At 43.2% G+C, this 26,990-nt stretch overlaps 1 protein-coding gene across 2 annotated transcripts; it reads right to left on the bottom strand.

Moving 5' to 3' along the window:
* RNF126 (ring finger protein 126) lies at positions 1 to 26,990 on the bottom strand. Of its 2 annotated transcripts, XM_039334739.1 has the most exons (10): positions 26,840 to 26,944; positions 24,784 to 24,867; positions 17,845 to 17,903; positions 12,607 to 12,670; positions 11,062 to 11,306; positions 8,124 to 8,192; positions 7,770 to 7,839; positions 5,901 to 5,994; positions 4,054 to 4,169; positions 1 to 1,045 (listed from the first exon to the last, which is right to left on the bottom strand). In XM_039334739.1, exons 2-10 carry the CDS (start codon positions 24,844 to 24,846, stop codon positions 884 to 886), a joined length of 942 nt encoding a protein of 313 aa, XP_039190673.1. In that variant the 5' UTR covers positions 24,847 to 24,867; positions 26,840 to 26,944; the 3' UTR covers positions 1 to 883. The 2 variants fall into 2 exon arrangements, with proteins under 2 accessions (XP_039190673.1, XP_039190672.1); XM_039334738.1 differs by lacking the exon at positions 24,784 to 24,867 and having other exon boundaries at positions 26,840 to 26,990.

Genomic DNA, 26,990 nt, shown 5'->3' with positions numbered 1-26,990 from the left:
TAGAGCTGAAATGTCCATTTATTTAACAGCAGTAATAATTTAAAATTATAAAAACCCCTTTCTCGGTATCGACTTGTCAAAAAGGGCGGTGTTAGTAACAGGGGAGGGTGGCGGGGGGGGGGGAGAGGGAGAAATTGTGCAGAGTCAGGAAGTGGCTCTGATTGTTAAATTCGCTCCCCACTCCTGTCCTTCCTCCCCCCCCCCCTTTGTTGCTGGTGCCTAAGGAAAGAGGCTCACGAGCTCCTCCAGCAGCAGAAAACCCAGAGGGAAAGAGGGGAAGGGAAGAAGGAACTCTGTTACATCTCTACTTTCAAGGGTTGGTGTCATCAGTTCTTAAAGAGAGCTGAGAGCAGGACAGGAAGTGGGGCAAAAAAGAGAGGGGGAAACACTTGTCAAAATTATATTTAAAAAAATAATAAAGAGAAAGGGATATAGACAATCCATTTTAGAACGCCCCTTTGGAACTCCGATCTCCCTTAAATCCAGTGCTTGTTCAACGTTCCGACTCCCTGCCGCTCGTCACACAGCGAGGTCGGGCCGGTTTTAAGAGTCCGCACAGCAGCAGTTTAGAGAGGAGGTCCCCCCCCTCCCCCACATTGTCCCTTGAGAGAATGCAAGATTGAACACCAAACACCGGGCTGGGTGGGTGGGTGGGGGCAGAAGGGAAGAGAGCGTGAAGTCAAGAGGGTCCTGAAGTTATGATGGTTGGAGGGGAGAGTGTGGAGATTCCCATTCCCAGCCCTCCCCAAGGCTCTGTACTGGACGTTCCCCACCCCACAGATTTCCCCCTGGTGGTGGTGGTGGGGGAGAAACAAGGAAGGGCTATGACATTAGAAAAAGAGCATGAGAGTGGCGACATTTTCTTTTGCTTGTTTTTAAAGATTCACGAGTTGTTTGCGGAGTTTTCGTTACTTGGTGAACTGGAGGAAGAAGAGGAGGAGGAAGATGACGAGGAGGAAGCAAAATTCATTGCGGAGAGTCCAGGTGGATTTGTAGCCGTGTTCTGCCCGCTTAAACTTTTCCGACACACTGGGCAGGTGTCATGCTGGGGAAGCGGGTGGAGACAAAAAAAAAAAAAAAGAGAGACAGATAGAGAGAACAAAAATGTTAGAAATGAAAACAGGTATTTGGCCCATGTCTTGGTGCTTAAATACAGGCAGTCCTGTATTCGTTTAGTGAATTACAACAGTGCTAAAAAGATGACTTACAGTGGGTCCTTGCACTTACAACGGTTAGAGCATTCCCACGGTCACGTGATTGCCTTTTGCAACCTTGCCAGCCAGCTTCCAACTAGCAATTCAATGGGGAAACTGGCGGGAGAGGTTGCCATTGCAGTCATGCGACATCTTGCTGAACTGCAGTGATATGCTTAATGACCGCAGCAAAATAGATGGTAAAATTGGCTGTGGTCATGTGGTACCTTACTTACAACAGCACCGCTGAATAACGAATTCTCCGAGTCCTACTGTGGCCGTTAAGTCAAAAACTACTCTAGACTGAGAAAGGGGTCTCTTAAGAGCAAACACATCACAGGTTGGCAACTCATAGGAGGAGCTTCAGACCAACACTGTCTTCCTGCCTCTGCCTACCTTGGGAATTAATTCTAATACGTTGCACCGCAGTGTCCCTTTTATCAAACACGCCACACAGAGTACAGTGGTACTTCGGTACTCGAATGCTTCAAAACTCATCGAATTTGGTACTCAGCGCATTGAAAATGTTGTCCTAGTACTAAGCGTTTAATACTCGATACGCAGCTACAAAAAGAGAGGGACGGCTGTGGAGAACGGACAGGAAGTTGGCCATGCTGGGAAGTTCACTGCAAAAGGAGGGAGATGGCCACAGAGGGAGGACAGGAAGTTGGCCATGCTGGGGAGTTAGTGACATAGGAAAAGAGACATACAGAAAGTTCTTCCTGGCCGAAACAAAGGGTTACATGGTAAATCATGTACTTTGTTTAGGACTCGTCCTTTTTAATACTCGCCGCACTCCCCCAGAACTGAGTACCGAGTTACCACTGTATTTCCATTGGTGGGAGCTTGATATTAAGTCAGAATCTACCTGGAATGGATCCTTCAACGATTAAGAATTTTGGGGGAGAAAAAATAATTGAAGTTAGAAGACCCTTGGCATTGTCAAGGGTCAGGGTGGTGGAGAGAGAAAAGCTAAGATGCTGGAAATGAACACAGCCTATGCCAGGGGTAGGCAACCTTGGCTCTTTTGACTCGTGGACTTCAACTCCCAGAATTCCTGAGCCAACATAGCTGGCTCAGGAATTCTGGGAGTTGAAGTCCACGAGTCATAAAAGAGTCAAGGTTGCCTACCCCTGGCCTATGCCGATGGTATTCCTGGGAAGGAAAAATTAAAGGAAAGCACATTTGATAAAAATTAAAACAATGGGCTTGAAAGGGCAATGCAACGCTTCAAAGGCAGATGTGCTTCAGAACATCCACAGGAGCAAATGAGGTCCCTGTCTGCAACTCTTTTTAAAAAAACAAAAACAAAAACCCAACGTGTCTTTTCCCAAGTTATGTGGGAACCTGGGCTGTCCTGTGCAGCTGGCAGTGCAATCAAAGGAAAATATTGTTTGGTTTATTATACAATTGCAGACTGGGATTAGTGAACCACAGGCCCCACAAAGCAAAACTGACAACAGAAGTACCGCCTCTAGAAACTGTGAACTTTTTGCTGGAGGTATTTAATGGAGGCTAAAAAGCCATCTGTAGGGAAAATAACTACACTATTGACAGTTTGATGAAATAGTCTCTATCTCCCTAATTTTAATTCAACACTAATTCTAGTATAACTCTGTTCCAAAGGATCTGTCCCCCTCAATCCTGATCTTCAAAAAGATTATCAAAAACTCATCTGTTTTAAATGGACTTAACTAAGACCGATTTATCTAGCATGCTGTAAGCCGTTAATGCCTGGCCTTGAGACTGACTTTTCAATTAAAAGCTTTGGGAATTATTGGGTTTTAAAAATGACTTTCAAGGGCTCTATATTGATTTCTAGACAGGATTTTCACTAAAAAAAAAAAGTGTGGTTTATTGCAGGAACAAGCAAAGTCCCAGCAGCCAAAAGCTGATGCTCATAGAAAGAAAGTGTTAGGCTTCTAAGGAAACAGGGAATCTAGCAGAGGCCTTGCTGGAGGAAGGCTTGCGCATTTGGAAAAGCTTTTTAAAACATTCAAAATCAAAGGCATATTCCTCCCTCTTAGTTTTGTTTAAAACAAAACAACTGTTCCACTGAAAAGGAATGATCTTGTGTCAATCATTGACACAAGGATGAGGCAGGAAGACAGCATACAAGCCATAGACCAGTGATGGCGAACCTTTTAGAGACTGAATGCCCCAAAACCACCCCGCCCCCTGGCCTGCCCCCACTCCACCCCCACCCCACTCTGCCCCCACACCGCCCACAGGGCCACCCACCACTTCCACGGCCCGCTGCAGATCACCCAGGCAGCCCTGCAGCACCATGTTGGCCACGCCCTCTGCCCACGCCCCACAGCATCATCTGCATGCAATGGGGTACGAGAGTGGATGTCAATGCTGCTAATTGGATATTATTGCTTTGTATTTCATTAGTTGGAACCATGACAATGGACTTTTGTCCCTGCTGCCCAGCTGCCATGTGTTTGGTTGCGCTGCTCCACGCGGGCCATGCCCAGGGGCGACTCTCCTCTGGGGGGGGCTGCTGGTGGAGGGGGCCATGGGGGGAGCAGAGCTGGGGCGATGGCATACGTGCCCACAGAGAGGGCTCCGAGTGCCGCTCTGGCACGTGTGCCATAGGTTCACCACCACTGCCATAGACCGTCACCCCCTTTGCTAACAAATCTTCTCTTAAAAGTCCTCCCCCCCCCCCTGTTCAATTTCCAAAGACTGTCCATTATTCTCCATCACTATTAACAACTGTCCAAATCATAGGAGGCTGAAGAAAACAAGGCTTCCCTAGGGGCCCCCGGTGGACCATCTCTGGCCTCCCCAAGGCAGCAGTGGTGGGCATGGGATGCTCTGCTCAGTTTCCCCAAGACTTCCCCTGGCAACTAACCTGTTCCAGCCACGGGACTATGCAGCCATCATGGAAGAGGTGATTGCAGGGTAATTGTCGCACGCTCTCGCCAACTTCATAATCTTCCTTACAGACAGGACATTCCAGCCCCGAAACTACAATTGGGGGGAAAAAAGAAAAGAAAAGAAAAAAGAACTAGGGCTGAGCTGTTTACAGGTAGTACTTGTTTAGTGACTATAACTGGGATCTGCGACTTTCTTACTTGCAAAGTGAAATAGCAGCTGCGCTTATGACCTTATTTTAGCTTTACTTTGCTTTACAAACTCGTGAAGGCTGTAAATGTTAAGGATCGGTTGCAAAGTTACTTTTTCATCGTTAACCTAATTGTGAATGGTTGCTGAACAAGGAATACTTATATAGGTAGTCCTCTACTTATGACCGTTTGTTTATTGACTGTTCAAAGTTACAGCAGCACTAAAAGGGCCAGGACTGATCCTTGCATTCATGACTGTTGCAGCATCCCCGCACTGTCACATGATCAAAATTTGGGCATTTGGGCATGTACTTACCATGGCTAACGGGACTGCCATTTGCAACCTTTCCAGCCAGTTTCTGTCAAGGAAAGGCAGTGGTGGAAGCCAGGTTCATTTAACAACCATGTGAATCACTTAACAACTGCAGAAATTCAGTAAAAACCATGGCAAAAAAAAATTGTAAAAATCAGACACAACTCACTTAACATCCCCATTGCTTGGCCAAGGAAATTCCCGGTCCCATTTGTGGTCGTGAGTGGAGGATCACCTGGATATTTAAAGCAACTAATGGAAGGGGGGGGGGAAAATCATAGAAACGGAAAAGATAAAACGGGTTCTGAATGACGACGAAGGCAGAAGCAATTGGGATCCATTAAGAATTTACTATCAGGTTCCCTAAGCTTCCTTTTGTCAAGGTGCGAGTCTTTCGACCACAACTGAGCCCAAAATTTCTGCTGCTAATCGAGACAGTTGTTAAGTGAGCTTCGCCCATTTTACGAGCTTTCTTGCCGCAGTTGTTAAGTGAATCCCTGCAGATGTTAACTTAGCAACACGGCTCTTTAGTGAATCCAACCTCCCCATTGACTTTGCTGGTCAGAAGGTTGCAGAAGGGGATCACGTGACACTGCAACCATTATAAATACATGCCAGTTTCCAAGTGTCTGAATTTTGATCACGTAATCATGGGGATGTTGCAACAGTTGTCAAGTGCAAAAAAAAAAACAAAACAGTCCTAAGTCGCTTTTTTTCCAGTGCCGTTGTAACTAAATGGTTGTAAGTCGAGAACTACCCCTACATTGCTCTCAACCTACTGACTGGATGGCTGAAAACATTTACGGTTCTACTTCTTTTCAGAAGGCCGAAACGCCAGTCTTCTTCGGCCCTTCAGCTTCAGGTGCTGAACATAATACAGCACTGTTGTCAAAGGAGCAAGGCTCAGCTTGAGAAATATGTCCCCATTCCGTGTGAATAGGAGAAGATTAAAGAGAATGAAAGGTGGTTCTGTTTTGTAGGCCCTTGGCAACAAACAAAAGCCGTAATCTTCTGAAGTTTTAGGAACAAGCTGAGATCGGTTCCAAGTTAATCTAGGGTGAGCCTAGGAAACCTTGCCTGTCTCTGGTTACCAACCACAGAAAGGATTTAAAGCCGCCAACTCTGAAGCAGAGAATAAACCAAGGGGCAAAGGAGGAGGAGGAAAGCTGGCCAACAAAAACTTAATAAGACAGCAGAATCTGTTAAAAATAATAACGCTATTCAAATGAAACCTCTGATTAGAGGATCCAGGTCTTTCTGAATGAATGGGGAGAGAAGGAGGAGGGGGGAAGAGAGGCAGAAAAATGAGTAAGCCCTTACCGACATGTTCCTCTGTTATATGAATGGTTGGAAGGGCCTGAATCTTCTCCTTGTCTGCAGGAGGTGGGCCGGTGTTTTCAAACTGATTCAGCAGCTGAAAGAAAATAAAAGGGTGACAAAGGAAGGAGTGAACAGTCCCAATGCTGCTGCCAGATTGTGGCTGTGAATCAAGCTTGGAATTCCCTGGAGTCTCTCATCCAAGAATTACCCAGGCCAAATCCTTCATAACTTCCTAGCTCAGAGAAGGTCAGCCTGCTGAAATAAATTCAGGGTTAAAATTAATTCTTCTTAAAGGCTGTCCTTCCTCCCGCCTGTCCATTTGGGGGGGGGAGAGGGGGGGAAATGTCTCAGCATCCCGTTTGAACCCCAGTGTAGCAGTCCATGTCTAAAAACGACACCCCCACCACCCACACTATCTTAGGCCTGGGTATCAGGATAACCAGGGTCAGCTAAATTTGCAGCCTCCTGTTAATGGCAATGTAACAGCAACCTTCCTTTGCCTGTTGCAGCTACTTACCCACCCAATAAAGATGGCGAGAGCAGCTAGGAGCCAGTCTAGAGGTCACAAACTTAAAAGCTCAGTTATGATCAAAAAACCAACTGAACTCCTCAAGATGAGCTTGGACAGCGCTAGCCAAGAATGCTCAATCAGCACAACCACTTCCAATCCTCCAGTTTTCAGGCTAGGCTTCTGCTGTCCCATTCAAAAGTGCCTCCATTCTACTGAGCCACTCTACAAAACCCAAGTTTCAGCCTCCTTTAAACCAGTGTTTCTCAAAGTTGGCAACTTTAAGATAGATGAATTTCAACTTCCAGAATTCTCCAGCCAGCATGGCTGGCTGGGGAATTCTGGGAGTTGAAGTCCATCTGTCTTAAAGTTGCTGAGAAACACTGCTTTAAACTATTTTTCAGAACAAGAACCCCACATGCTTTAAAACCTCCCGTTCCCATCCGCTTTCTAACTCCAAATGTTTGATGGGAGACATGTACACAGTTACCGCCAAATTATTTATATACTAACCAAATGATAAGAATCATTAATACAGGTAATCCTTGACTGAGGACCACAACTGAGCCCAAAATTTTCTGCTGCTAAGTGAGACAGCCGTTAAATGACTTTTGCCCCATTATACGACTTTCCTTGTCAGAGTTAAGCGAATCACTGCAAGCTGTCAAGTTAGTGACATGGCTGTAAAATGAACCTGCCTTCCCTATTGACGGCTTGTCAGAAGGTCGCAAAAGGGGATCCCGTGACTCTGGGACACTGCAACTGTCATAAATACATGGCGGTTGCCAAGCGTCTGACTTTTGATCACATGGCCACGGGGATACTGCAACGGTCGTTAAGTATGAAAAATTGTCATTTTTTTTTTCAGTGCTATCACTTCGAACAGTCACTAAATGAATGGCTTGAGTCAAGGACTACCTGTAAGTAGTATTAACCAAAATATGGATACTTGGAAGGATCTCACCTTGGTCGTGTCTGTTAACTGTATATAGTTATAAAGTTTTTATATACATTTGCTGCACAGACCAAGCTGGGTCCATTAGTAAACACTCTATGTTTCCTCCCTGGTTTTAGCCCAGTACCTGCACAAACCACACAAGCAGGATTTGTAGGCTACAGCCTACAGCCGCTTTCTGCTGTTGGCCTCGAACTACAAGTCCAGGGGCTGGATTCCTCCCTAACATGGAGTTTCCCTTTAGCTAATGGGACTTGAGTCTCCTAGAATTAAGCTGTATCTCAGTGGGAGCCCACAGAAGAGAACGTGAGGGTCCTAAGCGCTGAACCCTCCGTATGCCACCGTTCTGCCCCCCCTCCCTGCCCCTCCAAAGGAAGAGATGTGCCCTACACACAGCCAGCTGTACCTGAGTAATAATGGCATCCAAGCCGTTGGCGCCCCAAGCGTAGTCCATGGGATTTGAATGCAAGACTCCCCTTTATAAATAGAAAGCACCAAAACAAAGAAAGGACAGGAGGAAACGGTTAAGCCTTCACTGGAACGGGCTGGCTGCCATGAGGCAGAGGGTCAAGGTTTATTGACTTTGGAGGATTCTTAGAATAAGCCTAAGAATTCCACTTCTTCTTTTTTTTTTTAAAGATGTGTAGACCAACTCCCAGAATTCCCCACTCAGCCAGAATTTTGGTAGTTGGAAGGCCATACTTCTTACACTTGCTAGGCTTGAGATACATTGATCTAAAGCATGCTCTGACCGACTCACCAAGGTCCCACTCCGAGATTTGGTATCGTGGTCGGTGCTATAATTCCGTTGACCAGCTGCTGGATAATTCTGCCAAAAGATAGATAGATAGATAGATAGATAGATAGATAGATAGATAGATAGATAGATAGATAAATAAATAAATAAATAAATAAAATATCTGAGGCATTCTGGAGCAGGGAGAAGAGAATTGCTGAATGAGCTGACGGTTCCTCAATTTCTGGGCGATGGGAGGAATATGTGGAATTTTAAGAGAGTACCGGTAATCCTCAACTTATAACTGTAATTGAGCCTGGAATTATGGTTTTAAATTGTGCCGGTCATTAAGGGGGTCATCATGTGACTGATCCGACTTTACATTTTCTGCGTTAAGTAAATCACCACACAGTCGCTAAGCGAATCTGCAATTGTTAAGCAAATGCTACTGTTGCTAAGCAAAACCCATCGTTTCCAATGGGTGCTTTTTTTTGCTGGAAACTGAAAGTAAAAGCTGGTGGTCACATGACTGCAAGACATTGCAAATGGCTGCAGATACAGGCTGGTAGTCGAGCACCCAAAACGCAATCATGTGATCACAGGGGAAGGGGAGGGGCTGGTCATTGGAACTTCAAATCCAAGTTGTAGCCATAGCACTTAGCCTTAATACCACTTCACAGCCCTCGTAATACCTTTCTTTAGGTCTGCCGTAACTCAAACAGTTTCTAGCCGAGCAGTCGTTAAGTCAAAAACTATCTGTACTAGGGGCACTATTAGGGAATGAATTCTATGATTTTTATCCTGTTTTGTTTTTGTTGTTATTTTTGTTCTGTTCTAGTTTAGTTTGTTTGGTGTGTCATGAGCCAGCAGACTTGCTTCAACTTAGGCAACACTAGATGGAATAAAATAAATAAATTGTCCATATAACTAACATCAGAATGGGACAACTACGTGCAGCTAACTCAGCGCGGCCAGCTTGTTGCTGCCAGCTCACCGCCACCAAGTTGCCTCTGCTCACTCATTGCTGCCAAGTCACAGTAGGACAACTTCATACGGCCAACTCACCATGGGGACAATTCGCCACGGGCAGCCAGAGGGAGAGCTGGGTGGGCAGGCAGATGCACAGAGCCCAGAGTGGCGGCACCTAGAGACTTCTCGTTTTCACACCCCCTGGGGCTGCTACTGCTGCTGAGCTTTAGGACAAAGAGACCAGGGACGGCTGCGGGTGGGAGTGTGGCAGCCAAGAGCATCCCATTTTCACAGCCCCACCATTGCTGCCGTGCTGAGCTCCATGCCGAAGAAGTCAGGTATGGTGGTGATGACGGTGGGCAGGGTGGTGGGTAGCTGGGAAGAGGCAGCGGCTGAGGGCGTCCCATTTTCACACTCCCCACTGTGCTGAGGTGTGAAAATGGGATGCCTCTAGCTGCTGCTGCCTTCCTTGGCCTCTTCGGCCTAGAGCTGAGGTGCAACAGCGGCCGCAGCAATGTGTGTGTGTGTGTGTGTGTGTGTGTGTGTGTGTGTGTGTGTGTGTGTGTGTGAAAATGGGAAGCCCCCAGCCACCGCTTTTCACTCTGCCTACCCCAGGGGTAGGCAACCTCGGCTCTTTTATGACTCGTGGACTTCAACTCCCGGAATTCCTGAGCCAGCATGGCTCAGCTTGGAAACCTCTCCCTGTCCCCTCAGCATGGCTGGCTCAGGAATTCTGGGAGTTGAAGTTCACAAGTCATAAAAGAGCCAAGGTTGCCTACCCCTGGCCTACCCACTTACTCACCCAGCTCTCCTTCTAGCCACCCGCAGCAAGTTGTCTGTGACAAGTTGGCTGAGTTGTCCTGCGGCAACTTGGCACTGGTGAGTTGGCGGAAGCAACTTGGTGGTGGGTGAGCTGTTAGCAGTGAGCTGCCGGCGATGAGCTGGCTGAGCCAAGTTGTCCTTGACCCAACCAACATACCACCCTCCTCCTTTTAGTCCCAGGTTTCTCTCAATCATCTCAGCTCATGCTTGTCCTTTTTTTCTGGCCAGGAGAGCATAAGCAAGGCACTCATCTACAACTGCTTTCTGTTTTATTTTCCAAGACTTGGTGTAAAGTTCCCATCACTCCATCTGTCAAGTCCAAAACCAACTGGTCTGGGCCCCAAATGGTTAGCCTTTGCTACCTCCTGGATTGATTTTCCCACTTTGGGATTTTTAAAGGGATACATGAGCCCCATCAGACTCTTGAAGGTTTAAAGCATCCATTCTGTCTTCTTCTCAACACGCTTATTTTCATTTTCAACCTGGTCTGGAAAGAAGCTAGTGGTGCTGCTGCTATTACAAAGGGGACCCCCGAATGATCCTATTATTCTTAAGTGCAGATCTTTCTAAAGCAATAGAGGATAAGCTTGCTCTTGGATAAAGCATTTCCTTCTCATATTTTTCAAAACTGCCTCTTCTAATCTCACCCTGAAGTAACATATGGATCTATCACTTAAGCATTGCTAGCTGCCTTCTTAACTACAGTGGCTATGCTGCAGTGCAGGGGTCTCCGACCTTGGCAACTTTAAGACTTGTGGACCAACTCTCAGAATTCCTCAGTCTCATACTGGCTGAAGAATTCTGGGAGTTGAAGTCCATAAGTCTTAAAGTTGCCAAGGTCGGAGACCCCTGCTATAGTGACCTCCAAATGGTGGCTGGAGAAATGTGCAGTGTCCAATTCTTCAATTCTGGAAGAACTGCAACTTAATCTTGTAATTGTACAGGAGCTTTCATCTCCAACCTGGTGTGGCCCTTCCAGTTGATGGACAGTGCAGTTCCAACTAATTTGGTAGACCCCCCAGACCCACTCCCCAAACTACTGTCCTCCCACATCCAAATGGAATCAGCAGTCAACATGAACCAGGAATCCACTTCCATGGTTTTAAAGGACCTATATTCAAAGAAGTGACACTTATGACTTGACCATCAGAGTTGGACAAACTGTCCTCACCCTTCTAGTGTGGGGACTCCCTCATGTCTGCCAGCCGCCCGTCGTGCGGTGAAACGAGCCCGAGGTTGCCTGGCTCCATATCGGTGCCGAGACTGATGTTCCCTCTCCCGCCTGTTCTCAGCATCGCGGTTATCTTCTGTTTGTGTGTTGGACCCAAAGGCTGGGAACTCAAAACTGTCATCGATTATCCCAAAGGCAAACTGGCCGTAGCCCTGCGGGAGGGTGAAGAGGGGCTGATCCACATTCTAGAAAGGAGAGAGAAAGAGCCAGACAGGAAAAAAAACCTGCTTAGAATAGAGAAAGATGACATGTGGAGACAGGCCAGAAGCCCAGCACTGCCTGTGATGGGGGACAGGTAAGCTGACATCATTCCACTGTGGAATTAAAACTCCCATAGTCCTTCACCATTATTCATCCTGTCTGAAGCTTATGGAAGTTGAAACTCCAAATGTCTGATCCGGGTGCCTCTTTCTGCCATTCAGTCTTAGCTCTAGAAAGCCACCCTGGCACCTCTGGAATTTTGGAAGCACATAATCACAGGCACTCTCATCAAATGGTTGCCATGGCAAGAAAGTGGCCCATTTACAAAATGGCTGCCAATCCCAAAATATCTACCAATGTTTTTTTTCCATTGCCATCTTCTCTAGGACTCTCCTTAGCAACCTAACTTCCTTTTTCTGTTTCTTCTGCATAGCTAAGTATTGAAAGCCCCGGGATGGATCCTCTATTTCTATTTTCTGCCAGTGAGGCCCAAAGGCACTAACAGAAATAAATATAGTGCTAGAGGCTTCTTCTTTGTAGGAGCTTCCTGCATTACGCTTGAAATTTAAAAAAGGAGTCTGATTGGGTGCCAAGTGAGCTGTCCGTGGAGCTAGTGGTGTCTACAGTCGCCAGCCTGTCTAATTGTGCTGCAAATCTTGAAGCAGAGTTGAAAGAACAATACTTTTCAATCCACAATGGATGGATGATTCACTATGGCTAGCAGCCTGGCTCCAGGGAACTGAGAACGCTTGGCTTGGTCTAACTCAGGGGTAGGCAACCTTGGCTCTTTTATGACTCGTGGACTTCAACTCCCAGAATTCCTGAGCCAGGAATTCTGGGAGTTGAAGTCCACGAGTCACAGAAGAGCCAAGGTTGCCTACCCCTAGTCTAACTCAAGTGTTTCCCAATCTTAGCAAGTTTAAGATGTGTAGACTTCAACTCCCAGAATTCCCCAGCCAGCAATGCTGGGAACTGAAGTGCACAGACCTCAAAGTGAAAAAGGCTGAGAAACAGTGGTCTGACTGAAGAGGATTCTAGGCACTGCACTGAATTCTCAGCAGGCAAAAAGAAAACCATCCATTGACCCTAACAGATACTCTCCATTCCTTTCCCAACTGCAGGGTCTCTCTTAGGACTGGACCCTGGAATCTCTCACCTCTCTCTGAAAGAAAAAGGGGGAAGATATAAAGATCCTGGGTAAACCTTTTGTGGGTTTTCTTAATTGTCTATCAATGTATTTATACTCATTTTACTGAATGGAGATTTTATGCATAAAGAACTCACCTCAAACGGATGTCTGGCCTGGTCACTGGTCGAGGCTGAAGAGCTGGACCCATTTTCAACATTTCTGGAACAGGTTAAGAAAAAAAAAAAAGCAAATTAGCCAAGTAAGATGGAAATTAGAATTTCTGAGAATACTAGACAAGAACTAAAGCCAGAGAAAGGAAACTGTACATTATTAGGTGCCTCTCTCTTTAAAAAAACAAAAACAAAACCCACAATATAGATAAGGTCTTTTTTTAAATATGTTTAAATATCAATGTGTTTTCTTATTGTTGTTGTCTGATTGTTCTATTATTTAACTTTTGTTTGTTCAAACTTCCTTTTTTTTCATTGCTTATGGTTGTGAACCACCTAGAATAGCCCTGTGGCAAGGCAGGTGGCAAATAAATTTAATAATAATAATAATAATAATAATAATAATAATAATAATAATAATAATAATAATAATACAATGAGTAACTTGTGTTGGGTTTATAAGAGTAATAGAAACAATCTGTAATAGATCTTCTTTTGGGGAAAAAAAATTGCCAATATTTATTTTTCTCTTTTCCTTCTACGTGGATTTTTTTTTTTTAATCTTTCCATTTCTTCTTCATTCAGTAACCTACCTTTCAGTTTTTTCTCAAATTGGGGGGAAAAAAAATTCCCCCTTCTCTTCAACTTCCTTGTCTTACGATTTCTTCTGCTTTTAAATAGGTGGTGAACCTGTGCAGTGGGACCGGAGGCTCAGCAGCACCTAACACTATACTTATAAAAGATAAATGAGGCTGTGCTTTAAATTCCTTTTCAGGGCCCCACACATGCCAAATGTTCCTGGCAGAGAGAGAAATAACTGCTGCTGGATGAATCTTCTCTTCCCTGCTTTATGTATACTGCATGCTGTGTAAGCTATTCAGAAGAAAAACCCTTCCTGCCAACAAGGAGATTTACTTTCAGTGACTTAAATTATATTATTGTACCTCTGATAAGGTGTAAAACTGCTCTAGTGTACCTGTTGTGGAGGATACAATAGACCTGTTTTAATTAAATGTATTTATCTACTGGGAAAGGAAGGAGCAGAAGAGTATCATTTATTTTACTGCAATCTGAAGCTGGTAATCCCAGGGGTTTAACCAGGTTAACACCTGAAACCATCCCAGCTGGGAGCAGAAGCTAATTTAAATGTCTGCAGCCTCCTCCCATATTCCCTCCTGAAATCCTTTCTGCCACCAACATTAAGGCATTTTTACCTCTTCTTCTTTTATCAGGTTTTTGCAACCTTGTGGTCAAATTAAAAGTGTGCTTTTGGCGACTTTTGAGCTGGCCTAATACAGGAATGGTCCTAGTATGGAACTGGAACCGTTGAATTTAACTTGAATAAATTCAAATCTGCTTTTATTTTAACAAGGAAATAAAGCAAAAATAGCAGACAACAATGGTAATATAGTTCTTGATTGAGAGCCTCGATATAAAATTTAACATTGCCAATGAGCACACGGCAGAATGTAGGGCAGGGGTTTTCAACCTGTGGGTCGGGACCCCATTTGGGGTCGAACGACATTTCACGGGGGTCGCCAAACAACGCAGTCCGCCATTTTTTCCCCCTTTTCCTTAGCTGTGCTACTCCCTTTTATTCTACTGGCTTTTGAAAGCCAATAGAATAGACTCTCTTGAATAGAGTCTAATTCTATTGGCTTTCAAAAGCCAATAGGAATTGTCCAGGCTCTCTCTGCCCTGCTGAGCCCGCCAAAAGTCCCATTCTGCAAAGGGTGCTGCACCAGTTGAGTAGTCCTCCACTTACGACCGGTTGGGGGTCGCGGCATTAAAAAGGTTGAGAACCACTGATGTAGGGCTTGTTAGAAGTCATAACAGCCGAGGAGTTCACCAAAAAGTTAGGAAGATACAAACCCTTCCATGCAATTCACTCTAAAACTGGGGGAGAACAAATCATCTTTGTCAGATATAAGGGGGACCCCCCCCCAATTTTTTTTTTCCTTGTGATATACAAGAGGATTTTGAAGAGAAGAATTTGCCAACCTTTCTGAGCTGATGGGCACTATTGGGAAGTTCTCACCTTCTGGGCTGCCGACAGAAGCAGCTACAAAATTCTACACAGAAGTCTCCTATGTCCTTTTCTTTAGCAAAACCCTGGGCAGCAATTTGTGATTTTCTAAGGAAGTCCATGAGCCCCCCCCCCACCCGACATACTTAGAAATAAAGATTGCACTGGAGGATGATGGTTATCTCTGTAGTACACCTACTTCCCCTTTTTTTAACTTTTAGTTTCTATTTTTGATGTAAGAATGGGACACAGTTCCTGACAGAGATTAAAAGAGGTTCTGAAGGCTTATTATAAGTCAATAAACCACACAGGAGACCTCAACTCTAATTGCAAAGTCCCAAAGGTACTTTTCAAAAGAACTGAAGAAGCTTCTTGGATGAGAAGCGAAACACTTCCAAGGAGAAAAAAAACCAAGAAAGTTCATTTGCCTTTTGAAAGGCATCTTTGGGACAACTGTGACCTCCTGGATGACTGAGAAGCTCCATAGACATCCAATTACAAAGCTACCACTAGGGCAGGTTTTATCGGCACCACCATTTCTAAAGAGAGGGCATTCCTGGAAAGCAGGAAGTTTCAGTGTAAAAAGGTATAAATACAGCCTTGAAAAAAATATGAGCTTAGCCCAAGATAATGGGAAAGTGTGAGAAAGAAACTCAAGGTTACTCCACCTTGATTCTCTTTGGTCCAAGAGGGAAATAAGGGGAGACAGGCTTTCAAGATTCTACAATTATAGCCTGCATTAGGAGAGTTTTAGCATTTCTTATGGAGCCTCTTTATTGACCTCCTTTACATCAAAGGGCTGATATCAAGGCCAAGTCATTTGTTGCGTTATGGATACAAGCAGTCCTTGACATATGAACATAATGGAATTTGCCCATTAAAGTCATATGTCAACCATCCTATTTTAGCATATTTTTGTAGTAGTCATTAAGTGAACCACCACAGCCATGAAACAAATGACCACAGTTGTTAAGCAAATCAAAGGTTTGGTATAGGTGCAGTTTTGCTGAAAACCAGAAGTAGCAGATTGCAGACATAAAATGCAGTTATGTGACACCCGCAAATGTGGACATGTTGCTGAGCGACCAAAGTTCGGTCACATGACCATTGAGAGGGGCCAATTGCCAGATCTTCGCATCCAGGTCTTAAGTCCCCTCTTGGGGATCGGTCATAACTTTGAATGGTTGCTAAGCAACTAGCTGCATTTGGAGGACTACCCATATTAGGATCTAAACTGATCTTGCAAATTTAGCATTGCTTAAGCATACAACTTGCACCAGATATGAGTCAGCTAATGACGTTTAATCAGTTTGTGTGCCACTCTTTCCTTGAAATATGTGTGGCAGAAACAAACTGAGGAAATAAGACTGTATCATGCCCAGAGCTTTTTTTTTTTTGTCATAGAACACACCAGAACGGAGTTCCAGCACCTTTTTTTCGATGGATTTTCCAGAGTTGCGTTCTTTTCCTATGTTTCCCTTCCTATCCTCGTTTTGTTTTTGCAAATGCTCTGCTGGCGGTACGGTGTGAGCAGGGACCCCTCCGGCAATGTCTGCCTCCTCTAGGAGCCAAGAGGTGCCGGAGCGCCACAGAGCGTGGCTTGATTGGCTGGGTCGGACCATGTGGTGTGGAAGCTGATGGTGGCAGTGGGAGACACATAAACATGGAAGCCATCTTTCACGAGAGGGTGAGTGAGCCTTTTGCCCTCCCTTACAGAAGGTGGGGTGTGAGGTTAAAAAGAAGCAAAGCGAGAGGAAAGAAAGACAACTGGCGTGGAAGCTATATATGTGTGTGTGTTAAAAAATGTCAAGGTGTAATCAATTAGACATCTGTCTGAAAAACTTCCTGCATATACTCCCTTGACTCAGCTGGCAAAGAGGGAGGAGAGCCTGTGGCTTGGTGGTTAAATCACTGCCTAGTATGTAAACTGTCCAGGTTCGAATCCCATAAAGGATGTGGCTAACTGAAGAGAGCAGAATGAGCTCGAAATGGCCATCTTAGTCTCCCAATTTAATTCTTTAATTCTTTGTCAGAAAAAGAAATTTGTGTGTGTGTGTGTGTGTGTGTGTGTGTGTGTGTGTGTGTGTGTGTATATATATATATATATATATATATATGTAGGTCTTTGGTTGTTCGGGTTTTCTCCCGCGTAAAATTGGAAGTGTCTTGGCGACGTTTCGACGAAGTCCCATTCGTCATCTTCAGGCTGGTGTTTTCAGCTTCGTGCTGCTCAAAGCACGAAGCTGAAAACACCAGCCTGAAGATGACGAATGGGACTATATAATGTATTGGTCAGATGTAAAGGTAGAGGTTTAATCAGATGTAAAGGTAGAGGTTTAATCAGATCTATTTATTAAATTGGGTTTAACTTAAAGGTAAATTAAAAGTAATCTGTTCACTGACAAAGTTTCAACTTTAATTTGTTTCAAGTCAATATCCATATTAAACTCCAAATGTAAATTTTTCCACCTTGTTTGACAACTTCATAAAAATAATTCAATCTTTTACAAGCAACCAAATTTTGTTTTATTGGGCCAATTTCATTCCACATAGAAAGCTGACATTTCCACTCATTAAACTAAATGGGTATGCCAATGGTAATGTCCCAAAAGATTAATAAAATGCCTTCTTATAATTTAAAGCCACACAGTGCATGGTAACATTAATAGCATTAACTTACCTTGAACAAAATCCTAGTCTTTCAGATACACTAAAAATTGAAAGTTTTTTTCCCCCCCAACTACAAAGGTAAACCTTGTAAGGTAGGCAAGGTGGGTTGTATAATGTGTGTGAGTTCCGGCACTTTTTTTTTTTTAATTACAAAAAAGCACTGATCACGTCCAACTTCAGACAAGGGAGATCATTCATGAAGGCATCTGAGGGAAGTGGGCCAGGAAGAAGGGGACAAAAATGCTGGGAAATGAACAGAGTTTTTCCTTCTTGGCCTGTGGCCAAGGATGACGGAAAGTTATTCTAAGGAAAAGAAGATTTTGGCTAAGGACCCTCATCAGCTTTGCATATCTTCTAGATATGGGGAGTTTTCAGTACAAAGAAACCAAGCTTTTTATCCACCAATCATACTGATCTATATGTGGATCCACCCCCTCACATGCAGACAGAAAATAGTTCTTGTCACCGCCTGAGCCAGAGCTACCCCACATAGGCATTTATTTCAAAAAATAAAGAAGGCTTGTTACCTTGGTTCTTCAGGCAGCTCTTCAATAAAACCAGATTCGCACCTTGGGCAAATGTAATCCTACAGGAGGAAATGTTGTGTGAGAATGCTTTACATTCAAAAATCCAGCAAGGAGTAAAAGATGGAGACCGCCAGGATGTCTCTGGCAAGAGCATCAGTCAATCACTGTCCGGACTTCAATGTTCCACAATTCAACGGGCCCAACCTTGCCTCCATTGGCAGCTAACTTTTGATGGATTAGAATCACTTGCAGCACTGTTTCTCAACCGTAGCCATTTAAAGATGAGTGGAACTCCCCAGCCAGCAAGGTTGAAAAACACTGACTTACAGATTTCCTACCACTTCGCTCTGGCATAGTAGTAGTGATATACATTTTTTGCATATTTAAAAAGTTAGCAAACAAAAACCCTCTAAACTAAAAGTGGTTCTATTTTCTGAGATACACAGGAAGAGGTTCCCATAGTGCAGGGGCAGGCAACCTTGGCTCTTTTATGACTCATGGACTTCAGCTCCCAGAATTCCTGAGCCAGCCATGCTGAGAGGAAAGGGAGAGGTTTTCAAGTTGAGCCATGCTGGCTCAGGAATTCTGGGAGTTGAAGTCCACGAGTCATAAAAGAGCCAAGATTGCCTATCCCTGCCATAGTGGATACTTGTCTCACATGCAAAATTATATTCCCAAGATAAAGAGGAGAAGCAAAGCTGAATTAAAATACAAGTAGTCCTTGACTTACAACTGTTCCTTTAGTGACCATTCAAAGCTACAGTGGCACTAAAAAAAGGGACATGATCATTATTCACACTCACAACCATTGCAGCATCCCCATGGTCATGCAATCAAAATTCAGATGCTTGGCAACTGACTCACATTGATGGTGGTTGCAGTGTCCATGGGGATATGTGATCACCTTTTGCGACCTTCTGACAAGCAAAGTCAAGGGGGGGAAGCCAGATTCCCCTTAGCAACTGTGGCAAGAAAGGTCGTAAAACTGGGAAAAACTCACTTTAACAACCATCTCGTTCAGCCACAGAAATGTTGGGCTCAACTGTGGTCGTGAGTCGAGAACTACTTGTATCACCTAAAAATAATTACGTGTGAAGGAGAAAGCACTTGGACTGGCTTAAGGGGCTCAAGCATTTTTTTCTGAATACAGAGTGAAAGGACGGTTAAAAGCCGGGGGAGGAACTTCCTCTGGGCGGCAGGCTTGCCTGCAAGAGCAGGCTGGCATTCTGAAGAACTCTGATTTATCAGAACAAGTTGCCTGCCAGAACCTTCCTGAGATTATGGGCACATCTGAGCTTGCAGGAATGCATTGTGGGTATTCCTGCAAAATGGCTATCGGGGAGACAGTGTGTTCACAAAATGGCAGCTATTACTTGGAAACCGCTTCTGGACTTTGTGCTCAAGACAGAGAAAAATGAACCCTCGGCGCTGGGTTTTGCTGATTAATATAGTTAGTTGATATAGAAATAGCTAGTACTTATTAAGCTGGTGAAGTAAGAAAGTTGAGGCTGTAATTTTATTCTGTACTTTATTGCGCTGAAAGAAGTTGGACTTTTTCTTTCTTTCCCCTTTTCTTTCCCTTCCACACTTTCTATTATCTGTATTGTCTTCTGTATTTTATATAATTTTAATAAAATTCTTGGAAAAAAACCCCCAAATGCTGGCTATTGGGGACAGAAAGGTGGACTTGGCAAAATATTACATCACACCTTCTCTAGCTGACCCACCATAGAATGCCCTCTACTATTATCCTCAGTGGCATGTCCTATTTTTTTAACGAAATAAAACTATTCTTGAAAGATGTAAGTCAGATGTGGTTAGAAACGAGGTGTGCACCTAGGTCAGGGGTAGGCAACCTTGGCTCTTTTATGACTCGTGGACTTCAACTCCTTTTGCTGAAAACTGAACTGGTGACTGATGGATCTGATGATTGGAAAGGGGAAAATATGGGACCGAGGGAATCACGTGGTTAACTATAAAGGAGGAGGATAGATGGTAAGTTTATTTCCTGTTTCCTATTCACCACTTTCTTTTATTCTTTTTTTCTTAAATTCATAATATTTGTTCTATTACATAAAATTCTTGAATAGAAACTATTTTTTGTAAAAGAATATTATGTAAAACGGGCTGGGAATTTGCAGCCTCCAAAGAAGCCAGGATTTGTAAACTGAACACTAACCTTAATTTACAATCCCTGGGAAGTAAAAAGCTAGATATCTTGGCTGAGATAAAATAATCAGCTTCCTTTCCCTCACTAGCTTACCTTACCATCATCCTCTGGCAGAAAAAGTGGGCTGCAAGTAACCAGCACTCCATTCTTTTCTGGTAAGTCAGTTTCCTTTAGACCTCAATTTCCTGTTGTGTCCAAATGCGACAATATCACCACTATTCATAGTAACCCAGGGCTCATTCTTATCCTGCCTTTGGAATAAGCATGCATAGTACGTGGCTGCTTGATTTCTTTAACTAAGGCACTGATTTACTTTTCATGTACAAAATAAAGCTGCTCTCCAAAGACATGTAGCTATGTATACCTTGCCCACTTGGGATTGAACTTCCCAGCTGACTAAACTCCATGTAATGATCTGTGACAATTCTCAGTCCTCCAGCTCATGGTTTTCCCAAAGGTGCTTTTTTTTCCAAGAGGCAACTGGACTTTCTTGTTTTTCTTTGAAAAACGTTTCGTTTCTCATCCAAGAAGCTTCTTCAGTTCTGAGCTGAAGAAGCTTCTTGGATAAGAAGTGAAACGTCTTCAAAGAAAAACAAGGAAGTCCAGTTGCCTCTTGAAAAAAAGCACCTTTGGGACATCCGCGTAATGGTGTTCTTTCCACAACATCTAGGGCAGACTTTTTTCTCCTAGCTCTCCAGACAAATGGACCTCAACTCTCAGAATTCTCAGCAGCCCTCATGCATTGGAAGGGCACCCTCTTGGGGAAGGGTGTTCCCAGGTGATCATGAACCAGGAGACCTCTCCGAGCAGACAAAATCCAAGTTAGGGCTTGTATTCTGAGTGTGGTTTATATTTATAATAACAATGAGAAGGCAGGTTAATAACAATGACAACTAAAACAAAAAGTAAAGTGGTAAGTCTTTACCAACATTCTTCAAGTCTGATGTAGCTAAGGTTTGGCTGGGTGATGACAGAATGCTTAACAGGTTGCCAGGAACCACAGGACGGTGAGGGATTTAAGGGGAGAAGGTAACCAACCAGCTCCAGCAAAGCACAGCCATCACTGTGACACGAAGTCCGTGACTAGTCAGGATTACACCAATAAGTGGACAGGGTGTGAAAGTGGTAAGCTGCTTGGCTACAATTAAGAACCAAACTCTGAAAGGGCGGTGAGGGCAGCAGAAAGCCGGTCTGCTTGGGGAAACTAGTTTGCCCAGACTGAACACAAGACTTCCTTAATGAATAGATGATGATGATGATGATGATGGCAATATTTGCAAGATTCACTCAATGTGCTGAGGTACAGTCTGCCTTAACCACAGTTCGTTACACAAGTCATAATAGTCTTTGAGATAAATTATAAAACATGGTTTAAAACCCACAAATCTGATTCAGACAAGACCCTTGACTAAAACAAAGCAAGCTGTGTTATAATTTAGCACAATGTGCGAAATCAGCTTGTGGCGGGATTTATATAGTGCTAAATCATGATTTATTTAACTGTGGTCACCACATAAACATTTTATGGAAAAGTGACATATGAGAAACCCAATCACTAAGTGGGCAGATAGGGGAATGCAAGAGGCAAACTGTACTATACCTATTCCTACATCATGACCTACAACTGGCTGAGTTTTAGCAATATGTTAATCCAATCTAAGGAAAGTATATCACTGACCTAAGCTTTTTAAACATTTTACATTCACAACAAAATATAAGCCATTTTGTATTTTGCCTACTTAGCATGATATTTTGTGCAGGAAGACAATATGGGTGGTTTGTTTTTGGGTTAGTGTGTTACATTAATCCATTCAAGTAAGAACCCAAGGTTTATAAACCATAACCAACAGATTTAAACATGTTAAATAAAAATCTAGCAAACAATGAAATGGTTTAGCTTTAGAGTGCAAGACTCAAACTGGATTCCTACACCACTGTCTGCAACTGGCTGAGTTTGAACAACACATTAATCCAAACTAAGCAAACATCAAGCATAGTGCGAAGTGTGAATCCACTTGTACACTGAATGAATGAGTGACATGTTGGGTTAATCCTTAATATAACCTGTTAGATTATAGTCTGAAGATGCTTCAGTTTAGATTCCTGCACTAAATTGCAGATTTTCTTCAAGAGTCCAGTGATCCTTTTCAGCTCTTGAATTCTATAGTTCAGCAAGTCTAATGAATGTAGTTATCACATTGCAGTTTGCAAACCACCACATGACTTAGCATGCTTTATTAATCAGGTCATGGACTCAGGTACATATAGCCTGGCTGATATTCTCAGGTATCAAAGGTTTGTGTTAGTCATATTTTCAGTATCTCCTGAAGCTAAGCTGATGTCCTTGGAAGAAAAATGAACAAGTTATTCTCTACATCTACATCCCCCCCCCCTTAAAAGATGTGATATTTAGGAGGAGTCGTTTAAGGACAGAGTGCTTCTCCTTAAAGCAGTATTTCATACCGGTAGTAACTTTAAGATGAGTGGACTTCAACTCCCAGAATTCCTCAGCCAGCCATGCTAGCTAGGGAATTCTGGAAATTAAAGCCCATACATCTTAAAGTGGCCAAGATTGAGAAACATTGTTTTTTAAAACAAAAAAACAAAAAACAAATACCAGTCCTTCACCCAAGACATCAATTGCTGCCTCAAGATGTGGTGATAGCTACCATTTAATGTGGTTTCAAAAATTATGAGGAATGCCGGGAAGTAGAAAATAGCTTATAACAGCTATATACAAATTCAAGTTCCAGAGAAAGTTAGCTTCCAGACCGCAAGTGTCAGATACAACAGTAGAAATAGACTAGGGTCCCAAAACATATAAGTTGGCTGTCTAAAGGCATCTAACTGACCAAAATGAAAGTAGAGTGAACCACTGATCCCATACAAGTCATATTTTGTATTCCATGCAACACTTAGCTATTAGTTGCAGCTTCAGGTCTTTTGGTTCCAAACACCTTGTTGGGCAAAGTGCTTTCCTAGGAGAAATCCCAAGGCTGGCTCCGCTACATGAAAATTCATCCTTAACACTTCCACCAAGGCTTCTGTCTCTGAAGGCAATCTGGATGAGCTGCGGATGCCTTTCTCTAACTTTTCCCAATATGCTGGGTTGGGCACACTGATCATTGTTTGCTTAACTTATTTCATAAACTGTATAACTGGCTGGGTGTACACATGCTAGCTGAAAGCCTATCATTACAAACCTTAATAGCAGAGTTTACATGGCACACTAAACTGAAACTAAGTAAACTACATCAAGGTTGCCACGATGCATGAATCCAGCCAATGTGAGTTGTAATCCAACATTTACAGATAAGTATGTTGGGGAAAAAAACCCTAATAAATTTAGACTCATTCAATTAATCATAGTAAAAACAAAATAATGCTAGAGAAGTAACACAATCATTTTCATCACCAGCTTGGGGAAAATATAAGTTTTTAAAATCTTTCCAAACCAATGACGTGCGGAGACCTTAGGATATTTTGGGAATGTCCTGTTCCACAGAGTATCACCGGGAATGCCATCTCTTTTTCTTGTGAACATTTCTACCTAAGAACTGTCAATACTGAAAATTACTATCTTGGTTCTGGATCTGTTTTTAACTCCATTGCAACTTCTCACAGGCAGTTAGGTGGCAGCACCCAAGTAAAAACTCCACTATGTGGGATCAGATATTGGATTAGTATTTGAAAGGGAGACCACCAGAAATCCCAAAGCTGCAAACATCCTGGAAGGAGGCAACAATGCATTTCTGCACTGTTGACAAAGACACCACACTGATGTTGAGTTTGACTCAAAGGAGAACATATCTTTATCTATCTTCCCTTGCAATTAAGCTCCACCCTGGCAGTTATCCTTCCCACTCAGCCTTCGGCTGCTGTTCTGCTTGCACCATTTCCACTCACAAATTCCTCTGACTCAACTGGACCACAAGCTTAGGAACAGCTGCTGCCTTCGGTAGTGAAGATAGAATACAGGGCCAAAGTCTATCCCTGAATATTAAACATTTGGGAAAAGAAAACATTTATAAAAAAATACTCTCTGATCTCTTCAAAAGCATCTGGCTGAAACTAAATTAAAGGAAACAAAACTATCTTTTAGCACTATTGTTCTAAGGCTAAGCCAGTGTTTCTCAATGTTGGCAGAATTCTCCAGTCGGCATAGGGAGTTGAAGTTCATGCATTTTAAAGTTGCTAAGGTTGATAAACACTGTTCTAAGCAATAGAAGCACAGATGTAGCTTGAGTTCATCCACAACACCTGCCTATCAAAGAAAAGTATTTCATGCTAATTTTCTAGTCATAAACTTTACATCTCCATAGGACAGGTGTCTTCAAACTTGGCACGCTGGCTGAGGAATTTGAAGATCCCTGCCATAGGATGTTCTCCAGGCATTTGTGACTACAACTTCCAGAATTCCCTGACTGAAGGAATAATGCTGGAAGTCAATGTCACTCTACATGCCATACTGAGGCATGAAGCAGAAAATAATGTGAGCACACATTATACTGCCCCATAACATGGGTTCCTTGGTTCAAATTTGGAGCAGCATATGATGGAACTTTAATCTGATCTAGAAGGCCTCCGCATATTCTTAGGATGCACCAGGTCTTCTTATTAACAAGTAAGTGGGATAAACTAAACTGAGCCTGCTTGTTCAACAGCCTGTATATACATTCTTATATGCATGTATAAGAAAGAGCTATATTGTTTCATGTTTGGGTTTTTGACTTCCCACTGGAATCAAGGGTTGAGCTAGATGGGCTTACCTTGCTCTGATCTACCATGGCTCTTCTTACACTCAGATACATCCTTATGGAAGTCGAGTTCATCCACAGCCATTAGCCAACAGGCTTTTAAAAGGAAAAGGAGAGGACCACTTACCATGAAAGCTAAAGGTGAATTCAGCCTCAAATGCTGAACATTGTTTTTTTAAAAAAAACATCCTGGATAATAGGTGTAACTGAGAAAACAAGCAAGAAGCCCTGTTGACTGAAACCAAGATAAGTCCATCCTGTTCAACATCCTGTTTCCCACCATGGTCATACAAATGCCCTAAAGCAGGCATGTCAAACTCGCAATGTCACGTGACATTGCGTGATTTATCACGACTTTTTCTCTATTGCCAGCAATGGGGTGGGCACGGTTTCAGCATGATGCATCTGGCTTGTGGGCCAGCAGTTTGACATGCCTACCCTAAAGGAAGTCCACAAAATAGACCAGAAGGCAACCCTTATCCTCCATTATTTTATCCCCTCAGCAGCAAACCAGAGGTAACTACCTCTGAAAACTACAATGCAAATGACAAGCAAGGCTGAATGGTTGTGTTCATGGGTAAAAGGGAGAGATAATACACGAAAAGCATTGAAACATCAAACAAGATGGTATTTAGGTAGCCATGTAATTCAAGCTCCTTCTCAATACTTTCAATGAAAGTTGGACCGTGCTTCCGTAGCCCATGAGTTTCACTGCTACAGTGTTTTATTATTTATAGATTCTTGGTAAAAATATACTTCTAATTTCAACCTGCTTATCTCAATCCTGCTCTCTGGAATGACAGTCCAAGTCTTTCATAACACTTGATTTCCAAACCCTTCACTATCTTGATTACCTTTAATTCCATCTATGGTTTTCTTAAAAGATGGAATTCCACATGAATCTTAACACAGAAATAAAACGAAATTATTGACTATGATCCAATCAACTCACCTTAGCTAAAATAATTACACCCTCCAATGACCCATTTTCCAAACTTCTCATCAGTTTTCCTATTTTTAAACAGTAACATTTTTGGGATAAAAGCTACTTATACCTGACATTCCAGAGAAGAAGTAATTGTGTTAGCCTTCTGCAACCAACAAGGCATCTCATACTTCTTAAAATATTAGATTAATTATATACTTTCATGATGAAGCAGGCAATACATACAACAACCCTGAATATACATAGATGATATAATATGTAAGAATATAATTAAACTTTTTATTCATCCTGCCTAAGACTACATTTAATTAGCAGGGCATTAGATTATTGGGTTGTGCTCAATTTGTGATGCATTAAGATACATCACATTTTCCTATGTCCAGTACTAAGGCTATATATATAAAAAGGTTGTCTTAGTTGCCCCACCTTTCGTTATGCTCTAGGATTTTTTCTTTCCTTTTGATACTGATGAATTTCTTAGCGGGAAGCTGGACGTGAGGGGATTTCTCTCCTGCAGCAGCCCTCGCAGCAATTTGGTTCTGAGAGATACCATTTTTATGAAATAAATGTCAACAGATGAGTCTCGGAGAATCCTAAATGAAACTGCCCACAATGCCCTCAATAGGCAGCGGCAGCTCGAGCCAAGTATCTGGAGGCCTACAGACTCACCACTTCTGTTTTAACAGTGTATCAAAAGTGAAACCAGTCTCCCCCAGCCTGGCTTGTTTCACATGTGCTGGATTCAAAGGCCCATTATTCCCACCGAGCAACAGGAACAGGTGAGAGGAAGTGCAGACTACTAGGGAAAAACCTGGAAAGGCACCGACACCCACCTCCCACTTTCAGTGGATCCTCCACGTATACGGCTAGTCTACCTTGGGTTACCAAGTGGGGAAATTAAAGCGGAATGAAAATCAAAAGGATTAAATCACCCTTCGGCGACTTGACACTCTCCATATATTTCAAAACTAGAGTTCCCATCACTCTCAGCCATCAGGCTAACGGCCATGCTGGATGGGGACGGTGGGAATTGCAGTCCCAGCTTATCAGGAGAACATCAAGTTGACGACGAATCAGCTCCGGTATTACCATCACCACCGACCCTTCCTTTCCCCTCCTCACCGGTAAGCGCGGCGCGATCTCGGCCGAACAGCAGTGGCAAAAATACCGTCCCGGCTGCTGGGAAGCCTCCGCCATCTTGCTTCCTCCTTTTCCACTTTCCTCCCCCCCCTTACAGGGAGTAAGACCGCCACACGCTGCGTCAAATTACGTC

This window comes from Crotalus tigris, unplaced genomic scaffold, assembly GCF_016545835.1.
Source record: "Crotalus tigris isolate CLP2741 ecotype Arizona unplaced genomic scaffold, ASM1654583v1 scf7180000017633.3093840, whole genome shotgun sequence".
NCBI lineage: Eukaryota > Metazoa > Chordata > Lepidosauria > Squamata > Viperidae > Crotalus > Crotalus tigris.
Note: the sequence above shows the minus strand (reverse complement) of the source record. Positions and strands in the feature narration are given on the sequence as shown.

What these genes read in the sequence shown, in the direction of transcription:
- RNF126 (XM_039334738.1), bottom strand. Translation starts at nt 26,914, where the DNA reads ATGGCGGAGGCTTCCCAGCAGCCGGGACGGTATTTTTGCCACTGCTGT. An exon ending in AGGCCAGACATCCGTTTGAG is followed by an intron (nt 11,307 to 12,606) that starts GTGAGTTCTTTA and finishes TCTCCTTTCTAG; the next exon opens with AATGTGGATCAGCCCCTCTT. An exon ending in TGGATGCCATTATTACTCAG is followed by an intron (nt 5,995 to 7,769) that starts GTACAGCTGGCT and finishes ATTTTCTTTCAG; the next exon opens with CTGCTGAATCAGTTTGAAAA.